General features: G+C 54.7%; 1 protein-coding gene across 2 annotated transcripts in view; it reads right to left on the bottom strand.

Annotated features, from left to right (window-relative positions):
* The window catches only part of SLIT1 (slit guidance ligand 1), a 60,551-nt gene that overhangs the window by 21,670 nt on the left and 11,875 nt on the right, over positions 1-27,006 (bottom strand). For both annotated transcript variants that reach the window (XR_012581122.1, XM_005481594.4), the window contains exons 2-4: positions 26,664-26,735; positions 26,310-26,381; positions 25,589-25,660 (exon numbers count right to left, since the gene is read on the bottom strand). Coding sequence is in view for 1 of the 2 variants with exons in the window: in XM_005481594.4 (XP_005481651.2) it covers positions 25,589-25,660; positions 26,310-26,381; positions 26,664-26,735 (216 nt within the window). In the remaining variant the exon portion in view is untranslated. The remainder of the gene's footprint in view (positions 1-25,588; positions 25,661-26,309; positions 26,382-26,663; positions 26,736-27,006) is intronic.

Below are 27,006 nucleotides of genomic sequence, written 5' to 3'. Positions count from 1 at the left end.
AATGTAAATGCACGACACTGCGTGCCCCTGGCTCACACGCCAGACACTGCTGCAGCAGCTCCGCTCCACCAGTGCTGACACCAATCACTGCGGGCACCAGCTCAGCCACAGCAACCATCCACCAAGCCTCGAGCAGACAAGGCAACCAAAGCCACCGGCCCTGCAGAGCATCGTGTTTTATGCTGGGACAAGTGCTCCCGGGATCCCAGCCTGACCTCAGTGGTGCCGTGCCAAAAGCAGCTGTTCCAGAGCACAAACAGCATTTCCCCAGCAAGGACTGTGGCACCAGCAGCTATTAAGTAACCCCGTGTTGTCTCAGCTCACTCTGCACATGCTGTCTGTACCAGCACAGCCTGTCCAGGGCAGAAGGATGAGCAGAGACAGGGCAGACAGCTGTTCACACCACCACCTTCTCTGCCTGACAGGTGACAAGGGGTGAGCTGAAGGGACAGTAAGACTCCTGCGTTACAAAAAATCAATGGACTAATCAGCACTTGCATTAGTAGGAATGGCCCAGTCTCCCAGGGGTTCTGAACTCCTGTTGCCACTCCAGGGCAGGAGCTGCTGCACCCACTGCTTGTGTCAGCATCAGCACCTGCAGCCCTGTGCTGGGGAAAGTGTCACCCACATGTGGCTACACAGTTCACTTGAGGTGATGCATACAAGTCCCCAGCACTTTAAAGACCCAGTGCCCAAGGAGGGGTGTCCCTCAGGGAGTTGCTTGCTAGAGATGGGAGCTGCCACCCCTCCTCTGCATTAGCAGAGTGCCAGGGCAACAAGGCAGAATTTTGTCCGCTGTGTCACCTGCCCCCAGCATTATGTCACACTTTGATTTTTAATGGGCTCCACTGGCCCAGCTGCTGGCACCACTCCATCCTGGCCAAGGGAGATGGACAGACCTCCCAGTGCCCGCAGCCCACTGTGACCCCAGTGTCCCCAAGGTCACAGCCTGTGTGCTACTTGCCACTGCTGTTGCTGCCTGCCACCCACTGCAACGCCAGCCCTGGGGCTGAGGGCATTTGCACAGGACAAGGTGGGATGGCAGATGCTGATGCATGGCTACAAAGAAGCCAAGGTGTAGTGTGGTGGGCTCAGCGTGAGCCCGTGCCACTCCGGAGAAACATGGTGGGGTTTCTGGAAAAGGCTCTTTGGCAGGGGGCAGAAGGCGAAATGGGAGGAACAGGACAGGGCACAAAGCAGCATGGTGTGGGGGAAAGGAACATTATTTACTGCTTTTCACAATGCTAGAACAAGGGACGATCAACACAATCACAAAGGCCAGATTAAAATCACAGCTAAGAGTGAATCCTCCAAATTAGAAGTCCATGCATCTCTCAGCCACAGCCAGCTCAAAAGGGAAATTAATAGAAGCCAAGTGCAGAGATGCACCTGCCAAGCCTTGCTGTGGCAAGAACACCTGCAGGTGGATGCTCAGGAGCTGACTCCTGCTACCAGGAGACCAGCTGGGCACATCTCTGGTAGCATACCCTGCCCAATGCAGGCTGCATGGACAATGGCCCCACCACTGCTCTGCTGGTGGGGACTGTCACCCACCAGGAGTCACTTCTATCACCCTGTTTTAGCAGCAGGCAGAGATGCCCAGCCCCTCTGCTCCCCAGGGCAGTATGGGGATATCAGCCTGGGGTCAGGGCAATGCTGGAATGCCCAGCCAGGGCACGGTACCAGGATCCCGGCTCCAATCTCTGCCTGTCACTCCTGTCACTGCCCCTCCCGGGAGAGGGGGACAGTGAGCTGAAGTGGGGGAGGGAGGCGCTGCTCCTACAGGGGTTCAAGGGGGAACAGCTGTTTGCTTGAGCAGCATCCCAGGCTGGGCGGGGTGGCACAGCCCTCCCCGCTGGCAGCCGGAGTAGAGCGGCTCATCAGGCAGCCCCAGCCGCCAACAATTACGTGCTGAGTAAATCGATGGGATATAATTGGACTATTAAGATCTCATTATCCTCCAAGCTCTGGTTGCCACAGCCCGCAGCGAGCTGGGGGAGACTGCAACCTGCAGCCACAGAAACTGCCTCTTGACACACACAGCTTTGATGGGCACTGGGAAAGGGTGCATGGAGGAGGGACAGCAGGGACAAGGATGCTGGCAGCAACCAAATCCAGCACAGGAGATATCTCTGTGGCACAGCAAAGCACTGTGCAGAGGCAAGGTGGTGTCCCTACAGGGGTTCGTTCTAGAGATTAAGACAACCAGCAATTCTTCTAATTACCACACCAGCCTTAAAGCCGCCACTGACCTCTCCTGCCCTGTGTTCTCATTGCTCCTCAGTGAGATGGGCAGTTTGGCCTCTGCATGCCCTTATGTGCATATCTCTACCCCATTCCTGCTGGAAAGCAGGGCTCATGTCCCCACCTGCAAGACACAGGATGCCTATGCTCTGAATCACACAGGCTGCCCGGCCCTGAGTGTCCCTTTCCCTGTGCAAGGGCTGTGTACCCACATCATCACCTGCTTACACTCCACCTGTGTTGGCAGATATGATTCCAGGCCATGGGACAGTCCTCCCAAAGGGACCAGCATCCTCAGCATCTCCTGGCACCAGGTCATATCCACTGTGGTTCAAGTGAAAATAAATAATCACTTCTCTTAGGAGAGCTGACCCAATCCCACCTGAGGCTTCTTGTAATATTTCTTTTCTTCTCATTTTCTCAGCACCAGTGAAAGTAATGCATCAGAGCTCCTCCTTGCCAAGCCTTATATATAAGGACAAAATCCTTTGCTGCAGCAAGGCAAAACACAACTTGACACCACTATGTGCTGAGTGTCTCAGACCTCAGTGACACAAGCCCTATCAACAAATTCTGCCTGTCCGCTGTGTCCCCACAGTAGAGTGTAAAAGTGAACAGAGCAGGGAGCAATGCTTCATGCATACTACCCTGCCTTCCCCAGGCTTCCCAAAGTGCCGTGCTGACCCCAGGCGCTGGCCCTGTTTTTCTCCCTCCCAGGAGATGCAGATGCTTCCAAAAACATTAAAGCTGGAGAGGTTTGTTGCTTGGACAGACGAGCAGAGCATGTGTAAAAGCCAACATATGCTCATGGCAACAGTTAGTGAGAGGAGTCCCAGCCCCAGTGTGGTGGTGTTGATTTAACAAAACATTTCAGGGTGTGCATAAATCTCAGTGGCTTCAAAGGGACACTGCTGACCATGCCACGACCCACTGATACCAGCAATTGACTCTGGCTAATATCACCCAAGGGTGCCACCATGGTGTCAGTGTGTGCTGAGGGGACACCCCGGGGATGCTGAGGCGTGTGGGTCCATGCACTATGGGTAACACCAGCATTGGGGAATTTGGGGACAGTGCAATGTCCCCAGCTAGTGGGAGGGCACTTGTAGGAGCCAGGTTTTGCTGAGCAGCTCTGCCAGGGCAGCGCCTGGGCAGTGGCTCCGGTCCAGCCCCAGCAAGGATCGGCTCCTGCGTGGGCTGAGCTGCAGTGCCAGAGCTGCGGCCTCGGCCTCTGTGGGAAGGGGGATGCTATGGGAACAAGGGGAGCTGGCCAAGGAAAAGAGGGAGGGTGGGAGGGAGGGGGAATAAAGCATCTGCTGCGCACCCTGGAGCCTCTTCAGAGATTGAAACAAGTTAAAAGCAGCAGCTTTAATGGCAACACAAGTGAAATAACAAGCTGCAAACCCTGCGTGCCTGTCACCGCCCCCTCCCCACAGTGTCCCTTTGTTCCTGCAACCTTGTTATCGGCAGGAAGGGGAGCTAACACGAGGCTAAGGCATCGCCATCAGCTCCCCCGCATCCCAAAGTGCCTTGAGAGAGGCACAGCTTCTTCTGTGTCCAGCACCCTGTGGTCTGGCAGAGCCCTGGGTAAGCAGGGGAGTCTCCTGCAACTCACCTGTGGGAGCAGCCAGCCTGTCATTTCCTGCAAAAGGACCTGCTCTGTGGCTGACACATGACCCCTGTTCTCACTGTCTTCTGGGTGAGGGCTCATTCTCTCCACAAGTATCTGGCTGGACACTGAGTGTTAAAACTGCACCTCTCATGCTCACAGCCCCTGTGTCCCACTGCCACTGGGACCCAAGGCACCCAGCCTCTGGCTCCATTGCTGCACAGCCTCCTGCTTCTCTGCATCCCTGCTTCTCATCACTTCCAAGTCCTCTTAGCCCTGATGTTCAGCAAATCTTTTCTCCTCCCTCTTTTCATGTTTTTGCTTCTGTCTTACCCTCTAGTAGTGGGAAATCCCTGCATGAACCTTCCACCAAAGCATGTTTTTCCAGCTACCACACTACCCTCCAGTCTGTGCACCTGCCTGCTTCACATCTGCATACCTCAGCTCATTTCAAGCACGTTCCCCACAAGCTACAAATAAAAGGCACAGAGATGCCCCTTTCCCCAGGGCTGCACACCAGGCCCCCAACACTGCAGAGGGAAACTGCTGCCCAGAGCACAGGATCTCAGCACTCACAGACCCACATGTTCCAGGATGACCAGCAAATCAGAGTAGCTCAGCAGCTCCAGAGCCTGGGACAGAGTGAGCTGGGGGTGGTGCAGGGGTTTGCTAGATCATGTGTGGTTCTACCTCCAGCAGACAGCAGTGTGCCACAGCAAGACCTTCCCGTGTAGCTCTGTGACAGTTAGGACAAGGTCAGTCCCCCCTCACCCCATCACGACCCCATGCATGGCTGTGCCATGCCCTGGAAAGTGCCAGGCTCCAGCCCTGCCTGCCATGCACCTTACATCCTGCAGCATGCAGCGTGTGCTCCCTGCCTGGCAGCTCACACCCGAGAAGATACCCCAAACTCCATGCTGCAACACTCATCCAAGGTGTAAATGAAAAAGCAAATAGCTCTTCTGGCGAGCCAGCCCTGAGCCCTGTGGGGAGTTGGCTGCAGCTCTGGTTAGCAGGCTCATCCCCTGCGTTTGCAGCACTGCAAAGCCCAGAGCTAATTGACTCCCAGGCTCTGAGGCTTTTAATTGCTAATAAGTGTGAAGCCAGCTCTGCCAGTCCTCCTGGATTCCTACGAGGTGTGAATGAGGCTGAGCCAAGCTGAGAATTGCATCCCGGCTGTCCCAGATCTGTCCCAGATCTTGGTGAGCCAAGAAGTGATGCTGTGGATCTGTGATGCTGCTCCTCAGCTTTACAGGTCCTGGGACATCAACTGGCCCCAGCTTTAAGAAGAGCTAAAGCAAACTCCCTATGGCCTAGAGGATGTTCTGAAACTGAGGCTGAACCTTGCAAGACAGCTGGAGAACTTGGCGAGATGCCCTGACATGACTAAGTGTCCTTCACACTCCTCATGTTTGGCCCTAGCACTCAGACAGGTAAAACTCTTATGTCTCATAGCCTGGGGCTTCCTGAAAGCTCTTGGGGGAGGCTGGCAGTGGGAGGAGAAGTGGGAGATGCATTGCAGGATGAAAGGCAGCCAGGAAGGAGCCAGTGGGATATCTCAAATCGTGCCCAACAGCTGGTAAAAGAGATGTGATTTTACACAGGGCTAGGAGGAAACAGCCAGGATAGGAGAAGGAAAGGCAGATGGAAAACAGCAGAGGGAATGTGGGGCTGCAAGAGCACCCGAGCATGGGAATCAAGCACAGGGACACACAGGGAAAACCCAACAGGAAGATAAAGAGACTCCACCTCGTGTGACACACATCAAAGCCAAGATAAGAACTGCTGAAGGCAGGCAGCAAAGCCCTGCCAGGCCCAAGCTGGGACTGCCCTTGCCCCAGTAACAACTGCTCTTGGGAGGGGTTTGGGAGAACAGCACCCAGTCATGGCCATGCCACAGGGGAGTGAGAGCTGCATCCCAGCCCACAAGGCTTCCCTCCCCAGAGCTGCTCTTTGAAGAGCCCCTGGCACAAAACCACACCGCAGGTCTGGGGAAGCCTCTGCCTGCAAGTAGTGAGTGCAGCTGCAGCTCCCACCATGGACCTGCCTGTGCTGTGGATCAACAGCCCCTCCTTGTTTTGGAGAGGCAGAAATTAGTTGCTGGAGCCACTGGGTGCTCCTCCCTTTCCCCGACCCATGCATGTGTGGAGCTTGGAGAAGTATCAGGCCCAACAGCAGCACCCAACCAAAAGGCACAAACTGAAAAGTGCTGGTCCTGAGTCTGTGGGCACTTAGGGGACTCACACAGATCTTCAATTTCTGTATTGAAGTTCAAGTGATGGAGCAGCCCCACAGTCCTTTCCAAAACTGCCCTGAGGTTAATTATCTTTGGGGTTAACAATGCACCTCCTTTGTTCCAAGTGCATCTGACTCACAGTGGGGAAACAGCTCTGTAACCACAAGAGCCCATGGCTGACTCTGCCCTGTGGATGTGCCTTAATAGCTGGGGACTGTGTTACCTGCATGACCACACCTCCTGCCACAGCCTGACTGAGCTCAAGAGCAGCCAGGATTGCAGAGGGGAACTCCACAGAGGGGAGAGTGAGGACATTGCCGGGGAAGAGGGGATGGGACCCTTCACCCTGGCTGGCTTGGGGGGCTGCTCCTCACAGCTCCAGCAGAGGTGCTGGCCAGGGCTGGAGCTGCCAGGGTTACAGCCAGCCTCCAGCATGGCTGCTCAGGTGGCCTGGCACTGCTGGCACAGCTGCAGCTCATGCTCTAGGACCTGGGGAGAGGAGCTGCTGAGGCTGATTACCCCTGCCAGAGCAGGCCTGGCAGGTTTATTTTTAACACTTCTGATTGAAGCTGGTTTCCTGCTGACATTTACACTCCTTCATCATTATCGGCTCCCTGGCTCCCAACCGCCAGGATAAAAAGGAGAATGAAATCTCCAGAACAGTGGTGTCCTGACTGCAAACCCACAGAGGGGGAAAGACCCAGACTAGTGCAGCTGGGCAGATACCAGCCCCCTTGGAGGGAGGTGGGTGCCTGTCTCTCAGTGGGGGCATTGCAGACTGGGATCCCTCCACCAGATGCAGCAGGAGCCATCTCAGGGCAGCAATATGAGTCATCATCACTGGCATGAGTGTGGCATGGCAGCATGGCTGTGCTGCAGATGCACCTTTGGGTGCTGGTGTCCCCAGAGACAGGCACGCTCCTGGAAGTGCCCCAGTGGCTGGCTCCAGGTGCAGCAGGAGCCATGGCTGCTGGCTGGGCCTGCAGAAGGCTGAGGTGCCAATCCTGTTTGCATGCCCGTGCCATGAGCTCCCAGCAGTGGATAAAGGGACTCATGAAGACACACAGGGCTTGGACCCCCAGTGGTCCTCTGTGATGGGACAGCCAAGCAGAGGGTGTGCAGCACAACCTGACCTTATCCTCCTTCCTATGCTGCTGTGGGAAGGCCAGCAATGCAATGCAGAGCCAGTAGTGGGGCTCCCAGCATGGCCAGAGCACTCAGATCTGAAAAGCTCCTTTTTTCCCTATGCAACAGTCAAATTCCAACACGTGCTGTCTAAAAATACACTCTAGTCTGCCCAGGACTCTGCCTGCTCTTACATCTCTTGGATGATTCATATTTTGTCAGATTCCAGATCAGTTTTGAGACCAGAAATACCAGGTTTGAGAGACAAGCATGTCACAGGCCCTGCAAGAGGAGGCTGGAGATGTGACCCAGGTGGGAGATGTCCTTCTGCAGCAGGGACTGTGGGCTGGGTGTTCCTGACACGTAAAACAGCTCTCATGGAATGGGGAAAGCCCTGCAGCAGCTCCGGATGGGTACAAGCTCCTCCAAGGCCAGACAACCAGCACAGCCCTGCTGCATCCCAGAACAGCCCCAAAATGGGGTGCACTCATACATGGGAGCTTGCCTCCAGCTTTATTTAATTGACTTAATGGGTATTAAATCATCAATAACTAATTACACAGCCCCATTCCTGCCTAATATGCTGAAATCTGCCTCCTAATTAAATATTATAGGCATTTAAAAGAATTTCTGACAACATATTACATATGTAAAATACTGCAAATTAGCCGGCTCCCACACTGAAATCCTGCTCAGGAACAATGCAGGGACCTGGTTGGACAGAAATCCGGGACATCATTCCAAGTGAATTGAGAAAAGGGCCCACTCTTCTGGCAAAGGATTTTTTTTTTTTTTTCTGAGGGGTGGAGATTGCTGAAGGACAAAGGAGCCTAGAATCACCTCTGCCAGTCTTGCTGCCCCATGAGCCACGGGAGCCCCCCAGCAAAGGCGATTAGGATGTAAGAGGGCTCCTGATTAGTTAGGCAAACATTAATGCAAATTGTCAGTGAGCCTGGAGATGAGATCCCAGGCACAGTGGCTTGAAGGGGAGCAGGCGCTTCCTTATATTATCAGCCCATCCACTCTCTGAGGGGGGAGCGGGAGCCAGGAGCTGCTCTGTGTCATAAGAAAGGAGCTCCAGGAGCCAATTTCCATCCGACCACAGCACATTTGATGTCTTGTGAAGTCGGGTTTACATGCGCTGTCTCGCCTCTGCCTCGCACAAGGATGGGCTGGATCCTCCCCCTGCACACACAGCCACAGCTCTGGCTGAGCACGTGAGCATCCCACAGCACCCTGGGATCCAGCATGGATGAGCCATCCTCACTGCGCCCTTCTAGCCAAAATGCAGCTGGAGAAAAAAGGGCTGGGTTTGGTCTTCTCTGCACAAGCAAGGGCCAAAGTGCTGCTGTCTTGCTTTGCCCCCTGCACGGAAAACTTCTGTTCCTGTCTTCAGCTCTGGCTTGGTGTGAGCCCAATTCAGTGCTGAGCTGGGGCCATGAGGACCATAGGAGGGGGCACAGGAGGGCTGCAGCATCCCCACCTTAACCTGCAGGCAAGAGCCCAGCCCAGCACAGCGTCTGTGTGCTCTGGTGTTTGTGTGTGCTCTGTGCCAGGCTCTTCCCCTAAAAGCAGAGCAGAGAGCAGGCGGTTTGCAGGGGAAAAGGCCGGGAGCTAAGGCAGGGAATGGTAATTGCCTGCAAACTTAACTTGCAAGTGGAAGCGGCAGTGCCAGGTTTTGAACACAGCTGTTTCATGTGCCTGGTGTTCCTGCTGCTCCCTGTGCATCCCATCAGACATGGGAGAGGGGATGAGGACAGAGAGTGTGTTTGAAATTCACACTTCAAAGTTGCTATCCGAGTGCACTGGCTTGTATTTGCTGCACAGCTGGAGACAAGTCAGGGAAGGGAAGGGTGAGCAGGGAGACAAGGGCTCACATTCCCAGACCCTTTAATGCTGGGATCAATCACCTGCTCAGGGATGCTCTGCTGCAGTGAGATGAGAGCTGTACTCATCCCCTTCCTTTCTACAGCTCCCATGCTGCAGCTTGTACCAGGGTAACGCTGCCTGACGCTAGGGCACCGTCGGGCTGCGGGTTCTCCACACGCGCTGCTGCACTGCCTGCTGTGTCCATACCCTGCAGCATGCACTGCAGTCCATGGCCCACTGCACCACGTCCACACTCCCTCCAGCATGCAGACACACTGCACACACACTTGCTCTCTTAATGACTCCTTGATTCTCACTTTAGAGCCTTTGCTGTTTTCTGCCCGCCCCTGTGTCAGCACACCTGGAAAAGCAGCACCGTGGGGACACAGTCTCTCCAGGAGTCCAGCCCATCTTCTGAGGCTGGTGGAAAGACCATTCCAGTCTCCAGTGCTCCTCTCCCAGCAATGCTTCCTTATGCACACAACCTAAAGAGGACTCTGGGGAGGTGAGGCAGAGAGGAAGACCCTGATTCACCACTACCAGGACCAGGGACAGATGTGCAGCCCCACATTGGCCCAGATCTGCACACTAATGCCTGGACTCTCCTGCTTGTGCTCTCCCTGCAAAACACAGCAGCAGCATTGAGGGTCTAAGTATATCAAAGCTGGGCTTTGAACCATTTTAGACTGCCCACGCTGCCATGACAAGATCCCCCTGAGGCATCTGCACCTTCCCACATGGCATCCCAGAGGCTTGCAAGGCAGAGCTGGAGCACAGAGTTGCCCCAGCTGGCAGACACAGGGCCTCTCTGGGACACAGCTAAGGGGATGGACGCTCTGCATTCACCTTCCAACAAACGACAGCCCTAAATCTGACCCCTTTTCAGGACTGCCACCTGCTTTCCAGGGACTCAGCAGCATCATCCCTGATTTTCCAGGGACAGATTAGGGCACAGGGACAGCATATCGGTGGCCATAGAGCCACAGGCCAGGGACCACTCTCTGTCCTTCAGCCCCTGGAGACGTCCGGAACCCCTCAGCCTGGCCAGCTGAAAGGCTCTCCCAGCTGCTCCTTGGAGCCACAGCGTCTGCAGGGCCGGGCAGCGCCTGCCCCTTCCCGCGGCGGGGCGAGCAGCGGGGCCGGCCCGCTCAGCCCCAGGAGCCGCGGGCAGCTGCCGGAGCGGCCGGCCCTGCCTCACGGGGGGCGCAGGCAGCCAGGGCCGGGCAGGGCGGGCAGCTGCCCACCTTCCCCGGGGAAGGTGGCGGGCGGCCGGGAGGGGACAGGCGCCAGCCAGACCACGCCGAGGGCAGTCACCAGGCAGGACGGCAGCCGGGCGCGGGCCACACGCTGCTGAGGGCCGGCCCGGTCAGCTGGCGGATGGGCCCAGCAGGAACAGGGTCCCACCTCCCGCTCTGCCCCTCGAGGAGAGGGTTTGAAGCAGCGCCTGCCCTGCCAGGCTGCAGCCTCTCCCTCTCATTATTTTTTCACCGCAAGAACTATCTTACACCTTATCAATAATTCACAGGTACAAACGATAACGTTCGCTGTCATGGTCCGGGAGCCACATGTTCCCGGCGAGGGGGAAGGGGCCGGTTGCAATCGCTATTGTTAATGCCTGCGGAGCTGGGGGGAGGCGGGGAGGATAAATATTTAACACTGTGTCTCCGAGCAAATGTCCATGACCGAGGGCTGAACATGGGTTTTACACAGAGCTGCTCCTGCCCTTGAGAGGGTCATTAGCATGTTAAAAGCCGTCAGAGCGGGGCTGATGGAAGGGCTCTGCCGGAGGGACCCCCAGCGCTCGGCCTGGGGGCTAGCGGGGATGCAAGGTGCTTTTTGCTGCCACAGGAACGTGGCCGTCTCCATCCTGCCCAAATCTCCCCTTTTCTGAGCACAAAGGCTGTGCTCTCGGCCACTCGTCGAGGAGCATCCCCACCTCTGCCCGATAGGGAGGCATGAGGGATGAGGCACCTGGGGTAGCCCGGGGCTGGTGGGTGGCCAGGGCAGTTCATTGTGCAGAGGAATTACAAAGGGGACACAAAGAGCCACACACCACATTTTGTGTGAGCTTCCTCTCCCGGGCCGCCCGGGCCTTTCTTTAGCCATGTTGAGGGTGAGCTTTCTGTGTAAATCCCCAGGGCACGGTGAGGGGAGAATAGGTGTCTTTGTGAAAGAGGCTGGAAAATAAAGGGAAGAAAAAGAAGCAAAAGTACAAAACCCAGGCCCTGCTGTGGCAGGCGGCAAGGACAGGAGCACAAAGATTCCCAGAGGATGTAAAGACAGTCCTACAACCAGGGAATCAGGGTTTGGCAGGCTGCAAGTGCCCTGCTCATGGGGGCACCAACAGCTCCCCACAGCATTCTCCCACTCTGTAAGTGTCCCCAAATATACAGTGTAACTTCCCCAGAGCCATGTCCTCATCTACAGCCCAGTTTCACATTCTTATTGTTCCAGGCACAATTTTGGGCACTGACAGACAGGAAAGCCCCACACTGGGATAATCCAGGAGCACTCTGTTCTGGCCTTGCTGTCACAGTCACTGCTAGCATCTATCTGCAGATGGATGGGAATGGGAGAGGAACAGGTCCTGTCTGGCTCTGTGGAGGTGGGGGCACCGGAGGAACAGTTGTGATGGACAAGGGAGGAGCGTAGGAAACAGAAAACAACTTCAGCCACTACTGCCATTTGCCCTGTGAACTCCAAGCCAAAACCCCTGGAAGGTTCAGCCAGCCCCTCACCAGCCAAGGTATTCTAGAGCTCATAAAATTAAAGCAAGGCTGTCTTTCCCTTTTACAGTGCAAATAAAATATATTTCTGCCTGAGATGCTCAGACAGGACTGCAGCATGGAGGTCAGAAAGGCCATGGCTGAGCATTCCCTGGGGAGAGTGTGGGAAGAGCGGTGCCAGTGGATCTCCCCAGCCTGGCTGAGAGCAGCAGGGCCAGCCTGGAACCCCCTCCAGCAGCCCCCAGCTGTGGCAGCCCCATCCCTGCCCACAGACATGCCTGTTCAGACATCTACTCACATCATCCCAGATAGAGAAGAGCCTCTGCAGCCAGCTTTGCTCTGCCAGCCTCACAGAGCAGGGATGCTTGGGGGCTTTGAGAGCAATTAAGGACCTGGCCTGTGTTGGAGGCACTGGACTTATGTCCCCAGTACCCAGAGAGGGAGAGCGGATGGGGTGTCATCCATCACCCAGAAGGAGACACTTTATCACTGGGACACCTCTGAGCACTCAGCCCAGACCCAGAGTCCTCCCAGGGGTTTCTGCTCCAACTGACACTTCCAGTTTTCACCATTGGGAAAAGAAGTACAGTTTCCTTTGCAACTTCAAAGGACATTTGATTCACCTCTTCCCAGCTGAGTGTTCAATGGTTAATTGCTCTCTGTCGTGAAAAGGACAAATTTAATTCTAGTCTGAATTTGTCTAGTGTCAGCCTGCAGCTATTGAATGATTTTATGCTTTTTCCTTTTTCTTTCTTTCTTTTTTTTTTTTTTTTAATTAATGGCATCCCTATAATCAGGCTTTTCTCCATGCAGGTATGCAGAGATGGAGATAAATTTCTCTCCTAGCTTCCTGTTGCATACACTAAATAGTCTGAGCTTTTTAATTCTTTTCACTGGAAGGCAGATTTTCCAGACCTCCAATTATCCTGCACTTCCTCTCTGAGCACTTTCTAATTTCCCAACATCTCTCTAAACTGTGGGCCCTGAAGCATAAACTGTGCTCAGCAGAGGCCTCCCTCCTGCCCCCCAAACTGGCAACTTCCCCGTGCCCAGAGCTACTCCGTGCATCCATCACTGCCCAAGCTGGAGCCCACATCCCAGAGCAGGCTTACACGATGGCTGCTAAGTCCTTTTCAGTGTAACCACATCCCCAGACACTGCTCCCCGTCTCGTAGCTGTGACCTACATTTTTTTTTCCCCAGCTGCATGACCTTGCATGAGGCTGTTTCCCAGTGCAGGTGTTTCAGGCAGAGCATCCCCGCTACACCGGCATCCTGCCCAGAGCACCAGCCCTGCTCCTTCCACCGCTGCCCCACATGTCCTCCAGACTGAGTCCTGTCACTGTGCAGGTGGTTTCTTCCCAAGCTGCATCACCCACGCCACTCAGCTCACCCTCAGCTGGTGCAAGGCAGGAACAGGAGGCAACAAGAGATATTGGGGGCTGGTTGGCAAAAGTCAGTAGCACCACCAAAGATTCCAAGACCACCGCAGTTTTGCAGAGATAGTGAGAATTAGTTTGCCACATTAGTTCACCACCATCAGACCCACCACTGCACCCTGCCAGAGAGGTGACCACTGCAATTCCCCCAGCGATTTCTACCAGTGAAGAACGTTGTCAGAAATGCTCCACAGACTTTTGCAGAATATTAATGTTTTCATGGCAATATCCTCCAGGCAAGAGCAAAATGACTTGCAGAAGTCTCGGTATATCATGTCAGCACAGTCGCTACTTATCAACCCAATTTGTCAGCTCATCAAAAAAAATGATATCAGGTTTGTTTGACGAGAGCAATTTTCCATGTGGATTGGCATTAATTATCCTTTAATTCCTCCCTGATTGCCACCCGTACGGTTACTGTAGCGGGGATCGGTGTCAAGCTGGAGGCAGAGCAGCGGCTGCCACCGGGGGGAGGCATGGCAGGGATGCTCCATCCTCACTCACTGTGCTCCGGGGTTAACGACCTCACACTCACTCTGGAGGTGACAAAGTGACTGATGCATAGAAAGTGTCACATCCCTCCCCACAGAGCCCAGGTCCTCGGCAGGGGAGTTGCTAAGAGACGAGACCAGGATGAAGAGAGTCAAGGAGGATGCAGGATAGGAAGATCCTGTCCTAAGGAGCAGGCTCAAGGCCACAGTGGGGAGTTTGAGCTACCTGGGTGAAGAGCCATGTTTGTGCAACCAGCCCTGCAGGGATGGGGACCTGCCTGCACCATGAGTCCCTTTCCTCAGGCAAGAGGCAGCCCTAGCCACAGGCACAGGCTGGAGCAGGCATGGGCTAGAGCAGCCCCAGGAGAAGCCAATATTTGCTTTCTCTCAGTTAACCCTCAGACTGAGGAATGCAGGGTCACCACCTGTGTGGCTCCCTGGGGAGGCAGCTGTGTGTGGAGGGATGCAGGGATGTCCCCTTTTAGCTGTGCTGTTTATTTTCTCAATATTTGTGGAAGGAAACAAGAGCTGGCTGGGGGAATGTGGGGCCAAGGATGCGCTGGGAGGCTGGGCAGCAGAGCGTTGGTTGAGGGTCAGCAGGTGATGGAGGTCAGCCAGCACTTCCCAGCTACTCTGTGTGTTCCTGTGACACCCAGCCAGGGCCCTCCTCTGCCACCTCCCTCCTGGATGGGGAGTGGGGCTGTGGGTCTCCCTCCTGAGCCTTGCCTCATTCCCTGGTTTAGCCATCTGCTTGGATGCAGCTGGACACACCACAGCAAACCACTGCCTTCACAAAAATCTATTTTAGGGTGAGTGGGCTCATTCCCACCAGGACCAGGGCTTTGCCAGCTTTCAATAGCAGAAGGTTCTGTGTGATGCTCACTTCATTAAACCTGCCCACTTCTGTAGCCCTGCTCTCCCACTAAAAAGTTAAAATCTCCCACCAAATGATGTGCTGACCTACAGCACAGGTGATATTCCCAGCAGATGACTGTCTCACAGCTTATATCCTCCTCCTGCACTCAGCCATTAATAAAACTCAAAAGCAATGACCTTGAGGTCCCTGCCAGTGACACCAAACCCCAGCAGCCCTTCACTTCCACACTCTTCATCTCATTTGGGACTGACATGCTTCCAATCAAGGCTCTGCCACCAGACAGGCTGCAAACACACAGCCCTGGCACCACGTAGCAGCTCTGGAGGAGAAATCTGGCCATTGGTGGGAGGCATAGCCCTCGAAAGACAGGCAGGGCTGTCACCATGTCTCTAACCCCTACAGATCTGGGAAATGCAGCTGGCAGGGCCACACAGGCAATTTAGTTCCTGTCTCTGTGACTCAGTTTTCCATCTGTAAATACGAAAAAACATGCTGACATCTGCAGTGGCAGGGATGTCGAACTGAGTGAGCGCTCGCCCCAAGCTCCTCTAGAGCCCAGGGGGAGGGCAACAAAGACTAAATATTATCATTTCTCACTGCAACCAAGACTGCTGAGCAGAAACTGATGCACCAGTGGTGCTGCCCCAGTGGGCTGTATTTGCAGTGTCAGCTAATGATTGAGCTGAGGCACCTCTGAAAAGCTGGAATCACACACAGAGTGGTTGTCCCCAGCCCCACACCACCAGAGCCTTGCAGGGAACAGAGCTGCTGCACCACATGCTCCAGGCTAGCCAGGGAAGGAGCTTCCTGTGGTGCATCTGCCTGCTCACCCCAGCAGGGCTGGGCAGCCTGAGGGCACCCCAGTGCCATTGGCCCATGCTCGGAGCAGCCTCCCTGCTGCAGGAGAACCAGGCAGCTGCTCTGCTGTAGCATCTCAGCTCCCACCCCGTGCTCCTTACCAGCGGCCCCTGGCTGGGGTTGGGGTTGCGCGGGTGTTTCCCAGTCCAGGATGCCCATCTGGAACCCATTAGGCACCTTTAATCCCCCTCATCCATTCTGGTGCTGTCTAAGCTCCCCCCCACCAACACACACAAACGCTGCCATTCAAGCAGTTAATTTAAACAAATTCTGCCCAGCCGCCACATCGAGAAGCGATGAAAAAGCCAAACGAAGCTGCTCAAAGCCAAGGAGAGAATGGGGAAAAAAAAAAAAAAAGAGAAAGAAAGAAAACCAAAAGAAAACCACTCAGCACGGCGGGGCTGATACCCAGAGAGACCAGCTGCATCCTCCCATCCAGCCAGCCCCAGTCCTCCCCTCTCACAGGCAATCAGATACCATGCGGGCTGTGTAATTGGATGGCAAAGGATAGAGAGAGACATCTTAAAGCTTGGGTCTAATCTCATTAGCACCCGGCTGCGGGGATGCTGTGAAATCGTAGGATGCAGGAATGAGCAACATGCTGAGCCCGTGGGGAGGAGAACAAGCGAGCTGGAGCAGGACGACAACACCGGGAGGTGGAAATGCCTCCGGTCAGACAGCGAGAGCTGGAAACACCACCGAGTCCTGGGAATGCCGCCAGCCCCCTTGCTTGCTCCTCACTTCCTTGCTCCTGTTTACCCCACAAGCACAGATCCCCACTCCTGTTACATGGCCCCAACCTTATCCTTATGATTGGTAATTATTGGAGTATCCCTGGGGTGGAATACCTACCCCGATCCCACACCCATTTTGCATTTCCACTCTTCTTGCCTCGGACCAGCACACTGCTGCATTTTTTGCTGGGTATGTGCTGGCAAGAATCACCAGACCACAGGCAAATATCCCAAAAGGTGCCATGGTGAGGTCAATTGCAACCCTCATTTCCAGGCCCCTGTTGTCACTGCAAGTCTCTGTCATATGGGAAAAAGCATCCTAGATGGGGTGAAATGGAGGAGATGAAGCACCCACCCATGTATGGGCCTTCCAGGTGGACAGAAGTCCCTTTGCGTGTCATACCAGGGATGGGAAGGTATGGGGAGACACAGGGTCAGAATTTCTAGGTCCCTTTCCCAGTTCTGCCATAGGAAGGGTCTGGGGGCGGAGAACTTCCCAGCTCCGGGATGGGAGACACTTTTTGAGAGCTATTCCTGTGCTTTCCACAATTAGTACTCTGTCCATGCAACCTAGCTAACACTTCTCCCTCCTTTCTCCTTAGAATCCCGAAATTACCATTTCTCAAACACTCAAGTGGATGGTCAGACTCTTTCTGGCTGCACCTCCCAGGGAACCACCTCTCCTCCAGCCTCAGGGCCTGCAGAAAGTCTGTACCACTTTTTTCTCTTCAAGCAGCTCTGCCTCAAATGCCATCCCTCGCTAGAGGGGCAGCAAGGACCAGACAGGGAGAAGGAGGTCACAGTGAGGAAACCATTCCAAACCATCCCTGCCATTTCCTGCCTCCCAGTTTAGAGAAAAAAAGACAGCGGGATGTCTTCAGTTACCAACAGCTCCCTTGGGAGCAGTAAAAATTAATCCAGCTTTTCCTATCCTGAAGGGAAATACAGATACAAATGAGGACAAAAGCCTCTGTGGACAAAGGGGGGTGCAACAACCATGGAAGGGCCATGGAAAACAGCTGGTAAGACCCCCTAATCCATACTCTGCTTAGCTCTGGCAGGGCAGTGGGAGTCCCAGCCACAGAAGTCTGCGTCTTGCTGGTCAAGTGAGGATAAGCCTGAGATGATAATTGATTTAACACAGATGAGAATCTGGAAAGTGAATTCCCACCTCCCCAAACCCATCCCCATCACACTGCCAGCAGGGTTCCCTTGCACATGGACGTCACTTGGCACACACAGGGAAATGGGCTCACCAAACCAGGACACCCTCAGCTCATCCCTGCAGGCAGGGCACAGCTTCCCCTTGGCAATGCCTAGGAGTCCTGCTTCACCAGGAAAGCTCCCAGGTGTGCAAAGGGGCATCTTTCCCACTTACTCTCATCTGGCCCTTAGAGCACTCCAGCACGGGGAACTTTACCCACCTGCAGCACTGGATAAAGCATCCCAGTGCTCTAGGCAGCCCACTTGAATTTGGAGCCCACCAAGCCCAGCTGCTGGTGTTGGGGTTGCAGGCTGTGTGGTCCAGCACCAATGCCAAAAGCACCACAGGTCCCTTGGGAGCAGAAGAGAAAGAGCACAGCACAGGCACCCTGTTGGGAGCAGTGCTGGAAACTGCTGACAGCTTGTTTTCATTGCAGCCCCAGCATGAGAGAGGAGGGGTTGCAGCACCCAGCCGCGGGAAGATCAGCCAGCAAAGGCAGGTTAATTACCTGGCTCTGCACATTCACACGTCTGTGGGATGCACATGCAGTGGTACCAAGTTATAACTTAGCCTCAAATCACTGCATAAGACTTTTTTCTTCCACATTCTGGAACTCAAATTACCAGAGGCTAATTCTGCTCACGATTCTTTAATATCACTTTGAACTCTTCTACTATTTGAGCTGTGAAAACAGGAGGAAGGAAATGCCTTTATGCTGTGCTCAAAATGGATGGACAAAGGCATCAGCTCCTCCAAGTGCTCTTTTAACTCTTTCAGGGGACCAAAGGTGGCTAAAGGCTGAATGTGGGACAATGCAGGCAATGAGCTGTGAGGCAGGCAGGGAATAAATAATTCCTGTGTTTTAATAGCTGTGTAATTAGCACTGCTGCTCAGCTTTAGGAAGACTTGATTTTTCATTGCTTTTTCCCATGGGTTGCAAATTCCCATTTGCCAGTGCACCACTGGGAAGCTGGACAGGGATGCTCTGTATGATGCCATGTGGAGGAGAGGACTTTGCTGAAAGGGGCAGGGGGCTGAAAGCTGCACCTCACCACAGACTTTCACTTTAATAACATTACAAACCCCAAATCCAAGCCTGCACCCTAATCAAGACGGAGGGTGAGCCCAGCAGAACCAGTGGCTCAAGGAGAGAGCCCCAGGAGTGGGGCTTGACCCTGTGCATTGCCAGGGAAACCCTGGAAGCGTCTCAAGAGCCAGAAAAGTGGAGCCGGCCGTGAGTCAGGAGCACAACGGGGTGCATGGAGGGAACGGGGCAGATTATCTCCAGGCAGCCGTCTGGCAATGCCCGCTCCTGGCAGCCCTGGCTCGCTGGCAGATAATGGCACAGAACAGAGCCAGGGCGTCCCTGAGCAGGGCTTGCACCACCACCCTGGCAGGATGGGGCCCAGGCTGGTGGGAGGCAAGGAGGGAGGCTGCTGGTCTGCAGGCTTTGCCATGGCTGCTACCCTCACCCCAGCACTCCTGTGCCTCTGGAGACTGCGGGTCAAGTCCCAAAATGCTTATGGAAATGCTCAAATATGAAGAGATCTTAAGAATGTGTTTAATTTGTGAGGCTTTGAGGTTGTCTGCACTCAGGATCCCCCAGGCAGTCTTACTGCCCTCCCCCACAAAAAAGCTGAGATCTATGGCACATTAATGATGGAGGAAGAAGAGCAGCAGGCAGTGAGCAGCTCCCAACACAAGGGTGCTCCTTTCCAGCAGGGTTACCCAGCACAAAGTCCCAGACGTATCTGTAAGGATGCTGTCCCCCATGGAGCAGAAGCACAAGCACATATCAGCCTGCCTCGGCTTGGCCCTCCTGCAGCCCCCTGAGCCCTGCCAAGGCTGGGGTGCCAGGAGCAGCCCCTCAGCGCCTGGCAGCCCGCCGGGGAGGGGGCTGGCCGCCCGCCCGCCTGGCAGCATCCTTCCCTAGGTAACCTCCCCACCTATTAGTGGCACATTTGTTTCCCTGCGTTTCCTTAGAGCTGTCACGAGCCACACTGACTCTTTGTTCCCGGGGGCTGCAGAGAGGCCTCCCTTCCCCCCAGCTGGTGTGGGGGGGTGTCTTGCAGCACACAGACCCCACAGCTCCCCCCTCCCCCCAGCTCCAGGGGTAAACACGCTGCCCCTCCTCATTGGTATTCGGGGGGACACATCCCAGCCTGGCCCCCCCAGCCCTGCTCTGTCCCCAACAGAAGGAGCTTTGTTGGGGAGCACGATGGGGTGCGGCACCCGGAGTCCAAAACGTGGGCATGGTGACAGCGGGGACACTTGGCCCTCACCGGCAAGGGAAGGGGGATGCTGCTAGAGGGGGAGCTGGGACAAAATGAGGGATTCTGGGGAAGGGGAAGCAGGGAGGTTTGCTCCAGGAAAGCTGCTCTCTGCTCTGAGCTTGGCACTTCGCTCTTGGACCGCAGACCTCTGCACAGAACATCAGCACATGCACATCTGTGCAAAGAGCAAAGGGGCACGTGCCTGGGGAGCCAAAGCAACCCTGCTCCAGCAGGGAAAGATGAAAACACAAGGCTGTGCCCACAGGCCCCTTCCCACACAGCAGCTGCAGGCTCCTGGGCACTTGCTGAGCTCCAGAACCAGCACAAACCTTGCTGGAGGGAGTGAACCTTAACCAAAGCCAGAACAGGAGTGATTCTGGGACATGGGGGTGGGTGTCTGGCACAGGAGAGCCAGGGCACAGCCAGAGCCAGCCCACCACAGTGACAGCATTTCCAGGGAGCCAACCAGCAGGCAGGCACCAAATATCCCCCACTAAATTGAAAACGGGGCTCAGGCAAGTCTCCCCCACTGGGAGGGAGCAAAGCTGTGGCACATGCACTCCCCAGAGAGCGTCCCCACCTGGCACCACAGGCACCACACCTCCCACCTGGCACCACCATGACTACCCACTGTGGGGGCACGGCACCGCTCCTTTATCCAGCCATCACCAAGAACACATTTTTCCCCCAATCCCTGCCTTCCCTCTCTGGGGGCTTTCCTGGTGCAGCCCCAAGAGGAACGGTCACTGGTACAGTCTCACAAGCAACACCTCCCACGCGCAGCCAGCCCCATCTGAGCGGGGCCTGTTTTGTTATTCCTTTCTCTGACAGCTCCTTTTTCACTTGTCACCCTGTTTTGCTACTACTCAGCTCACAGCTTCCTCTGGCGTGGTTGTGATCCTCTCCTTCTTGAAGGATGTCATTTGCATTTTCTCAAGTTATTTAGCAGCCCTCCATTTTTCTCTGCCTGCTTTTCTAAAGGCAATTAGGGCTGGGTTTAGCCAAATGTAGGGGTGGTGAGAGGAACCTGCCCCAGGGCTTGCCATAATATCATCTCTCCTTACCAGGCAGCACACACCCAGCTGTGGTGCTCTCTGCCACTCAGCTCAAAACTCCCTTTAAATAGCCCTGGGTCCACGGTGGGTCTGGACCAGCCCCTGGTCCTTCTGTCAGCTCCCAGACAGAGGCAGCCATAGAGCTTCACTATTCCTCTGCAGGCTCTGGCCACAGAAGAGTCTCACGGGAGCGTGACAATTCCCCCAGCTCCTACAACATTTCACATGTCCCCGGCTCAGAAAGTCACCAGCCCTGATTGAGATGTTAATGCTGTTTCTAGGGAGCTCCTGCCCTTACAGACTGAGAGCAGCACGGCAACCCTTCCCCCTGGGCTTGGCTGCCAGCTAAGATGTGGCACCATCTCCTTCACCATTTTAGCTGGCATGGGTCCGACACAAACTGACAGTCTGTGGCCCCTGTCCTAAATCTCCCTCCTTCTGGAGACAAGACTTTTTCCCCCCTACTCTCTGCTCACTGTCTCTCAGCTCCCATTCTGCCTGAGCAAGGAGCAGCCACTGCAGCTTTTGTTGAGGGAAACCACTGGGCAGCCGCTCCCATGGGGATGCATCCATCTGGGATTGTGACTCCCCTGCAGGAGCTACTCCCCAGAGCTCCTCACAGCCAAGCACCCACTGCTCCTCTCCTCCCTTGCATCAGCTCGGCTTCCCTTGGAGAAAACTATTTATTTATAGCCATCCTGGCTGCCTTTAGCACATTTCAACAGCCCACGTCTTTGCCTCCCTGATGATACGCCTGCAGCATTTCTGTCCTCACCCTGCTGCTACAGCCATTCCAGACTCCTCTCTCCTCCTTGCATCCCCAATCCAGAACCCCCAAGGGACTGAGAAACAGCTTCAAGAGGAAGTTTTAAGGGGAGCTGAGCAGAGAAGAGAGAGAGTGTTACAAAACTCCTATCTCGTCCTTCACCCCCACAAGGAAGCAGAGAGAAACTCTGCTTGCTTTTTCTGTTGGGGGCTGTTGGGAAAAAAACCCCAACTCCTGCCAGCTTGGGAGAGATGGTAAAAGAAGATCTACCAGCATCCCCTTGGCTCCTAGTGTGCATCAGGGCTGTACTGGAGCACCACTGCTGATGTGTATGGCTGTGGCACACTGGGGACCAACAGCGGGCACTGCAATAGAAGAGGTCACCTTCTTGTCTGGGTAATCCTCACTGGAAGGAAAGATCCATCTTTTTATGACCCCTCCTCTTCGCAGGAGATGTGCTTTTCCCCAGTGAGCTGCTGGGGGACCCTGGCTCTCCCCCCTGAGCCCACAAAGCTTTGTTCTTCCGTCCAGTGCTGACAGTTTAATTAAACCCAGTTTGAGAATGGGTCACTGAGGTCAGGCGTTCTCCAGCGAAACCTCAGCTCAGCACCACTTCCAGCCACCATCACTGCTTAATGAGTTATCCACACATAAATAAAGGAGCCATGCAGGGAGTCCCCCTGCCTCCTGGCCCCACTGCCAAGGACCACCCCCACTATCTCAGACTGAAATGGGCTCTGGGCAGGCGTCAGCTCAATATTTCCAAATTCCAAGGGGAAAACATTCCTCTCCAGGCGTCTCACCTCCCCCATGCCCTCATTTGAGGTTTGCTTCCCGTTGGCCCTTTGCTGCCATTCCCCAGTTTATTTAAGCCCCGACGGATCAGGTTTAACTCCAACCCTTTCCATTATCCCGATGCACAAATGCTCTTTACAGCCAACTTCCATGTAAGTAATTGTAGCTCGAGCCGGGCTGGGAGACCACAAAGTACCACAACGTGGATGAGGCTCTGACACTCAGGAGGTGCACAAAGAGGTCTCCATCCCAACCTGAACCTCAGGGACTCTTCTTGTGCTCCTGAAAAATTTTCATCAGGTTCAGCAGGAAAGGTACAGTGGGAAACTGCTCTGTGGGTATCACATACCCTAATTCAACAGACTTGTCTTCATCTTCTGTGTAACTGATGTGCTGAGAAAGATCCATCAAGACTATGCCTAGAAAAAGGCTGGAGCACCCAGGCCAGCACCCAAGGGCTCATCTGAGTAACCCCCAGCAGCTCCTACAATCCACCCCTGGCTTTCTGCTTCAGCTGCCACCAGACAGCCTCATTTCCCAACCAAACAGATCTCAGCCTGACTCATTCAGTCAGTTTTTGCTAATTCAAGACCTGCCAGTACAATGGTGTGAGGACATGAGGAGCTACCAAGGACTCCCGAACTCGAGAAGCATGCCATGGGTGGCTGCAGTCAGCAGGTCAAGGGGAAGCCTGTTTGTTGGAAGTGATCTGGAGATCAGGGTTTGCAAGAAAATGGTGCTGGTTAGAGCCTTGTTTTCCCAGACCAGCACAGGTCCTGGCCTGTTTCTGGGCAGGGAAAGGGTCTTGAGCAGCAGTGGGGCCACCCCAGATCCATTTCAGCAGTTAAACAAGAGTGCAAAGCCCAATGGGGAGGCTCCAATTTCGCTCAAGGAGAGCTGATTTCAATTTAGCTTAAACCTGTTCCCCACTGACTCATATCCCTGTAGCCTGACCCGAGCTTGCAGCAATTTAAGAGTGTCCTTATGACCTCCCGCACTGGCTGGCCTAGCACTGGTCCAGATCCCACCTCCTGCTAAGCCAGCATGTGTGTCTAGACAAGCCACCCAGGGCACCCCCTGCCCTGCCATCCCCCTGAGCACCTCAGCAACCAGCAGTCCCAAGGAGAGGGAACAGCAGGTCCCCTGGCACATGGGCTCTGTTGAACAAATGCAGAACTCGAGGATCTGCCAGGACACTGGCTCTTGGTCTCCCTCTGGGCAGACCCCAATGCTGCACCCCTACTCTCATTAATGTGTGTGGGGGAACCTACTGCAGAGGAGGCTGGAGGGTGGCTCAGAGTGTCCCCTGTCCCCAGTCCCACTGTCATCACAGGGACCCTCTGCTCCAAGCACACATCAAAGCTCAAAGACATGGCACCAGCTATAGTCGAGGAGCTGCAAAATCTGAGCCTGTGCACACAGCCCTAGATTGAACAAGAAAAGTTCCATCCTGTATCCAGTATCCAGGCAGTTTGCCATGACAGAAATGACCAGAAAACAACTTCAAAACAGGGTGGGAGGGAAAAGGTTTGAAATAACCCCCATATTGCAGTAAGCAGTAAAACAACAGGAGGAGGCTGAAATGCACCTGAACATGAGGTGGCTGCAAGGAACACCTTGCACAGCCCTCTTAAACTCTCAGGTTGTGTACAGCCCCCTGCACACCATGGCACAGTCCTGGCTCCACACAAGCCTGGCACTCTGTATGTATAGGAGACACACATGCTGCTCTTTTGCAACTCCACAATGAATTGTTAGGGTTTGCTTGTTGAAAGAGTCTGGTATTAAAATCTAGAGAAGATTAAAAAGGAAACAGCAATATTTGTAAAATTACTCTCTGGCCTGTGTTTCTGTTATGCAATGGGTGGCTGGAGGAGTTTGGGCCCTTGCTGGCGCCATGACATGGCACAGCTGAGCTCAACAAATGCCACTTGATAATTAATGGAACGCCTGTGCTATCAGCTGCCATTACCTAGGCCCATCTTTGGCACCTGTCCACCACTTCACACATCCCATACTGGCAACCCACACAGCGTTTTAACCCTTCATTACCCACCCCAGGCTGGACTCTGGGACTGTCTCCCTGGCACTGTTGGAAGAAAGTGGTTCAGCCACAGCCTGACTGCACAGGCAGGGCTGCCTGGCCCCAACATGGCCATGCCTGTCCTGGGAATGTCTCAGCACAGACAGTTATTTCATCCATTCCTGCCTTGCCCCAGCAGGGACCTGGCATCCTCATGTCACAGCTGATCTATGGAGATACAAGATGCTGCAAGCAGAAAGCTTGTGTCCTGGCAACCATCACCCCAATCCACAGGGTATAAGCTGCTTCTCTGAGTGATGGAGAGCACCCAGCCCCAGTCTGGCACGCACCCTCTGCTCCTCACAGCACCCTTCCCAATGTATGTAGTGCCTGACATAGCTGAGAGCCTGTAAACACTTTGTTTGAACAATGCTGGCACTGCTGAAAGCACCATTGCCTGAGCAAAACAGCCCCAGGCAAGGGAAACCCAATATGGAACAGAGAATATTTATCAAAACCCCAGCAGCCCTCCCCAAGCAGCCTGCTGCTGCACAGAGGGAGGAGGAGCAGAGAGATCTGTGGAGCTGGGGCTTGCACAGCAAGAAACAGGCCCTGGAGTTGTTTCTGCAGGTGCAGAGGGACAGGCAGGGATGGGGACACGTAGAGCAATGCGAATAGAGGGCAGCAGGCATGAAGGGCTGGATCTGCCCTGGGCAGGGCTCCCTCCTCCTTCTCCAGACACCTACAGAGAAGCAGCTCTTGAGCAGGGTTGTGGGGCTCTCTGTGCCCCATGGAGGTCTCTGGAAAGTTACCTCTTTCACCCTCCTTTCAGGAGAACCTGGGCAGGTGTGTAAGGGAGCCCTGCTCCAAAGCCCGTGATCCACACCCAGGGAGGAGGCTGAGGAGCTCTCAGCACCTCTCCACCTGACACTGCACAGGCACAGTTCAACTCTGCGATGCCAGACCTGGCCCAGACTGCCAGCACCTCATCCCATATCCCCATGTGGGGATATCCTTAACACTGCCAGTCTCAGTCCCCTGCAAGTCACAGCCCATTTCCCACCTCACTGCATGCTCGGCTCACACAGAAACAGAGAGCATTCACCTGCCACAGCCCTCACTGGCACAACACACCCTAACCACCAGCACACCCCCCAGGAGCAGCACTCTCCCGAGGCATCAGGGTCCCTCCAAACCCCATGGCAGTCGCCAGGTGAGCCCACAGCAGTCCCCAGGGGAGCCCTGCGGGCACAGAGGGCACTTACAGCCGCGACAGCGCCTGGTTGTTCTGGAAGAGAAGCTCGGGCAGGGTGTGCAGCTGGTTGCGGTTCAGCCGTCTGCAGGGACAGAAGAAAAGGGTCAGGGTTGGGAGTACAAAGCAATGACCCCATCTGCAGCCCAGCTGGATGCACCACGCAGAGCTGGGCACTTTGGCTCGCTCAGAGAGGCCAATAGAGCAGAGCATCCCACCTGGCAAGGACAGCCCCATCCTGCTCACCACAATCCCAGGCAGGGACAACCACGGGGCACTAATAGGCCCACTCACAATGTTGTAATTACATGCAGAGAGGACTCCAAGCTGTTAACTGCTGACTGCTGCTTAACTGCGCTCTTAACCTGCTGCTCTGCTCAGCTCCTCATATTTGCTCGAGCAGCTTGGGATTTTTAAACTGCTGAGCTATTTTACTGAGTGCTGGACCAGAACTTACAGCTCCCTTGCTAACACACAGGACACAGCTGATACAGCAAAAGTCATTTGTGTTTAACCTGCTCCTCACTTCAAAAGCATCAGAAAGGACTCTAAGATCTATAGAAACAGAAATAGGTGTGCTTCCCAAACTGTAAAATACCACTGCCACGCAGAAGAGAAGCTGTTTGAAGTCAGGCAGCACTGATACATTAGGGTTTAAGGAAAAAAGGAAAGGATGCTCTCTGCCATAAATCCAGCAGCCCCTCACCAACCTCCCTCCATGACCAGACACTCACAGCCGCTCAAGCTCCTTCATGTCATCAAACGCCCCACGCTCCACCACGCTGATCTGGTTTTCCATCAGCTGCCTGCAGAGAGAAGGGGTCAGCTTTCTGCAAAAGTGGTCCCCAGTGCCCCCATTGCTTCTTTTGACCCAGGGCACCTCACTCCCATTATCCCCTCAGCACAACCCAGACCCTTCCCACTGTCTCCCAGCTGGAAATCCAGGAGACTCAGCCCAGCACAACACCCTCCAGCCCTGCTGGCTGAGACCCACAGAAAGAGACTAACTCCAGCAGCCCTAGGAGGGGCCACAAAGCAAGCACAGTATCCACCAAGGTGGGGGTATCTGGCCCCTCATCAGAACTCACAGGACACGGAGCTGCTTCAGCCCGGCAAAGTCATTCTTGTTGATTCGTGTTATGTTGTTGCCATTGAGCTCCCTGCGGAGAGAAGGGGAAGAAATTAGCGAGGAAGCGCTCAAGAGGTAGCCAAGCACTGGGCCTCCCCAGTACCTCCCCAAAAACGGCAAGCAGGGCCCAAAGGACAGTAGGGGCTGGTGCAATTCTGTGGCCCCTCACCAGGCCCCAGGAACGGCCTGACTCCAGAGAGGACCCTCATCCTCAATGACCAGCAGTGCTGGGCACACAGAACCTGGCTGTGCCTGGGTAAGCTGGCATCTTTCATGGACCGTAAGGCAACAAGAGGAAGGGG

This window comes from Zonotrichia albicollis, chromosome 7 (genome assembly GCF_047830755.1).
Source record: "Zonotrichia albicollis isolate bZonAlb1 chromosome 7, bZonAlb1.hap1, whole genome shotgun sequence".
Classification (NCBI taxonomy): domain Eukaryota; kingdom Metazoa; phylum Chordata; class Aves; order Passeriformes; family Passerellidae; genus Zonotrichia; species Zonotrichia albicollis.
This window is presented reverse-complemented; position numbering and strand designations above follow the sequence as displayed.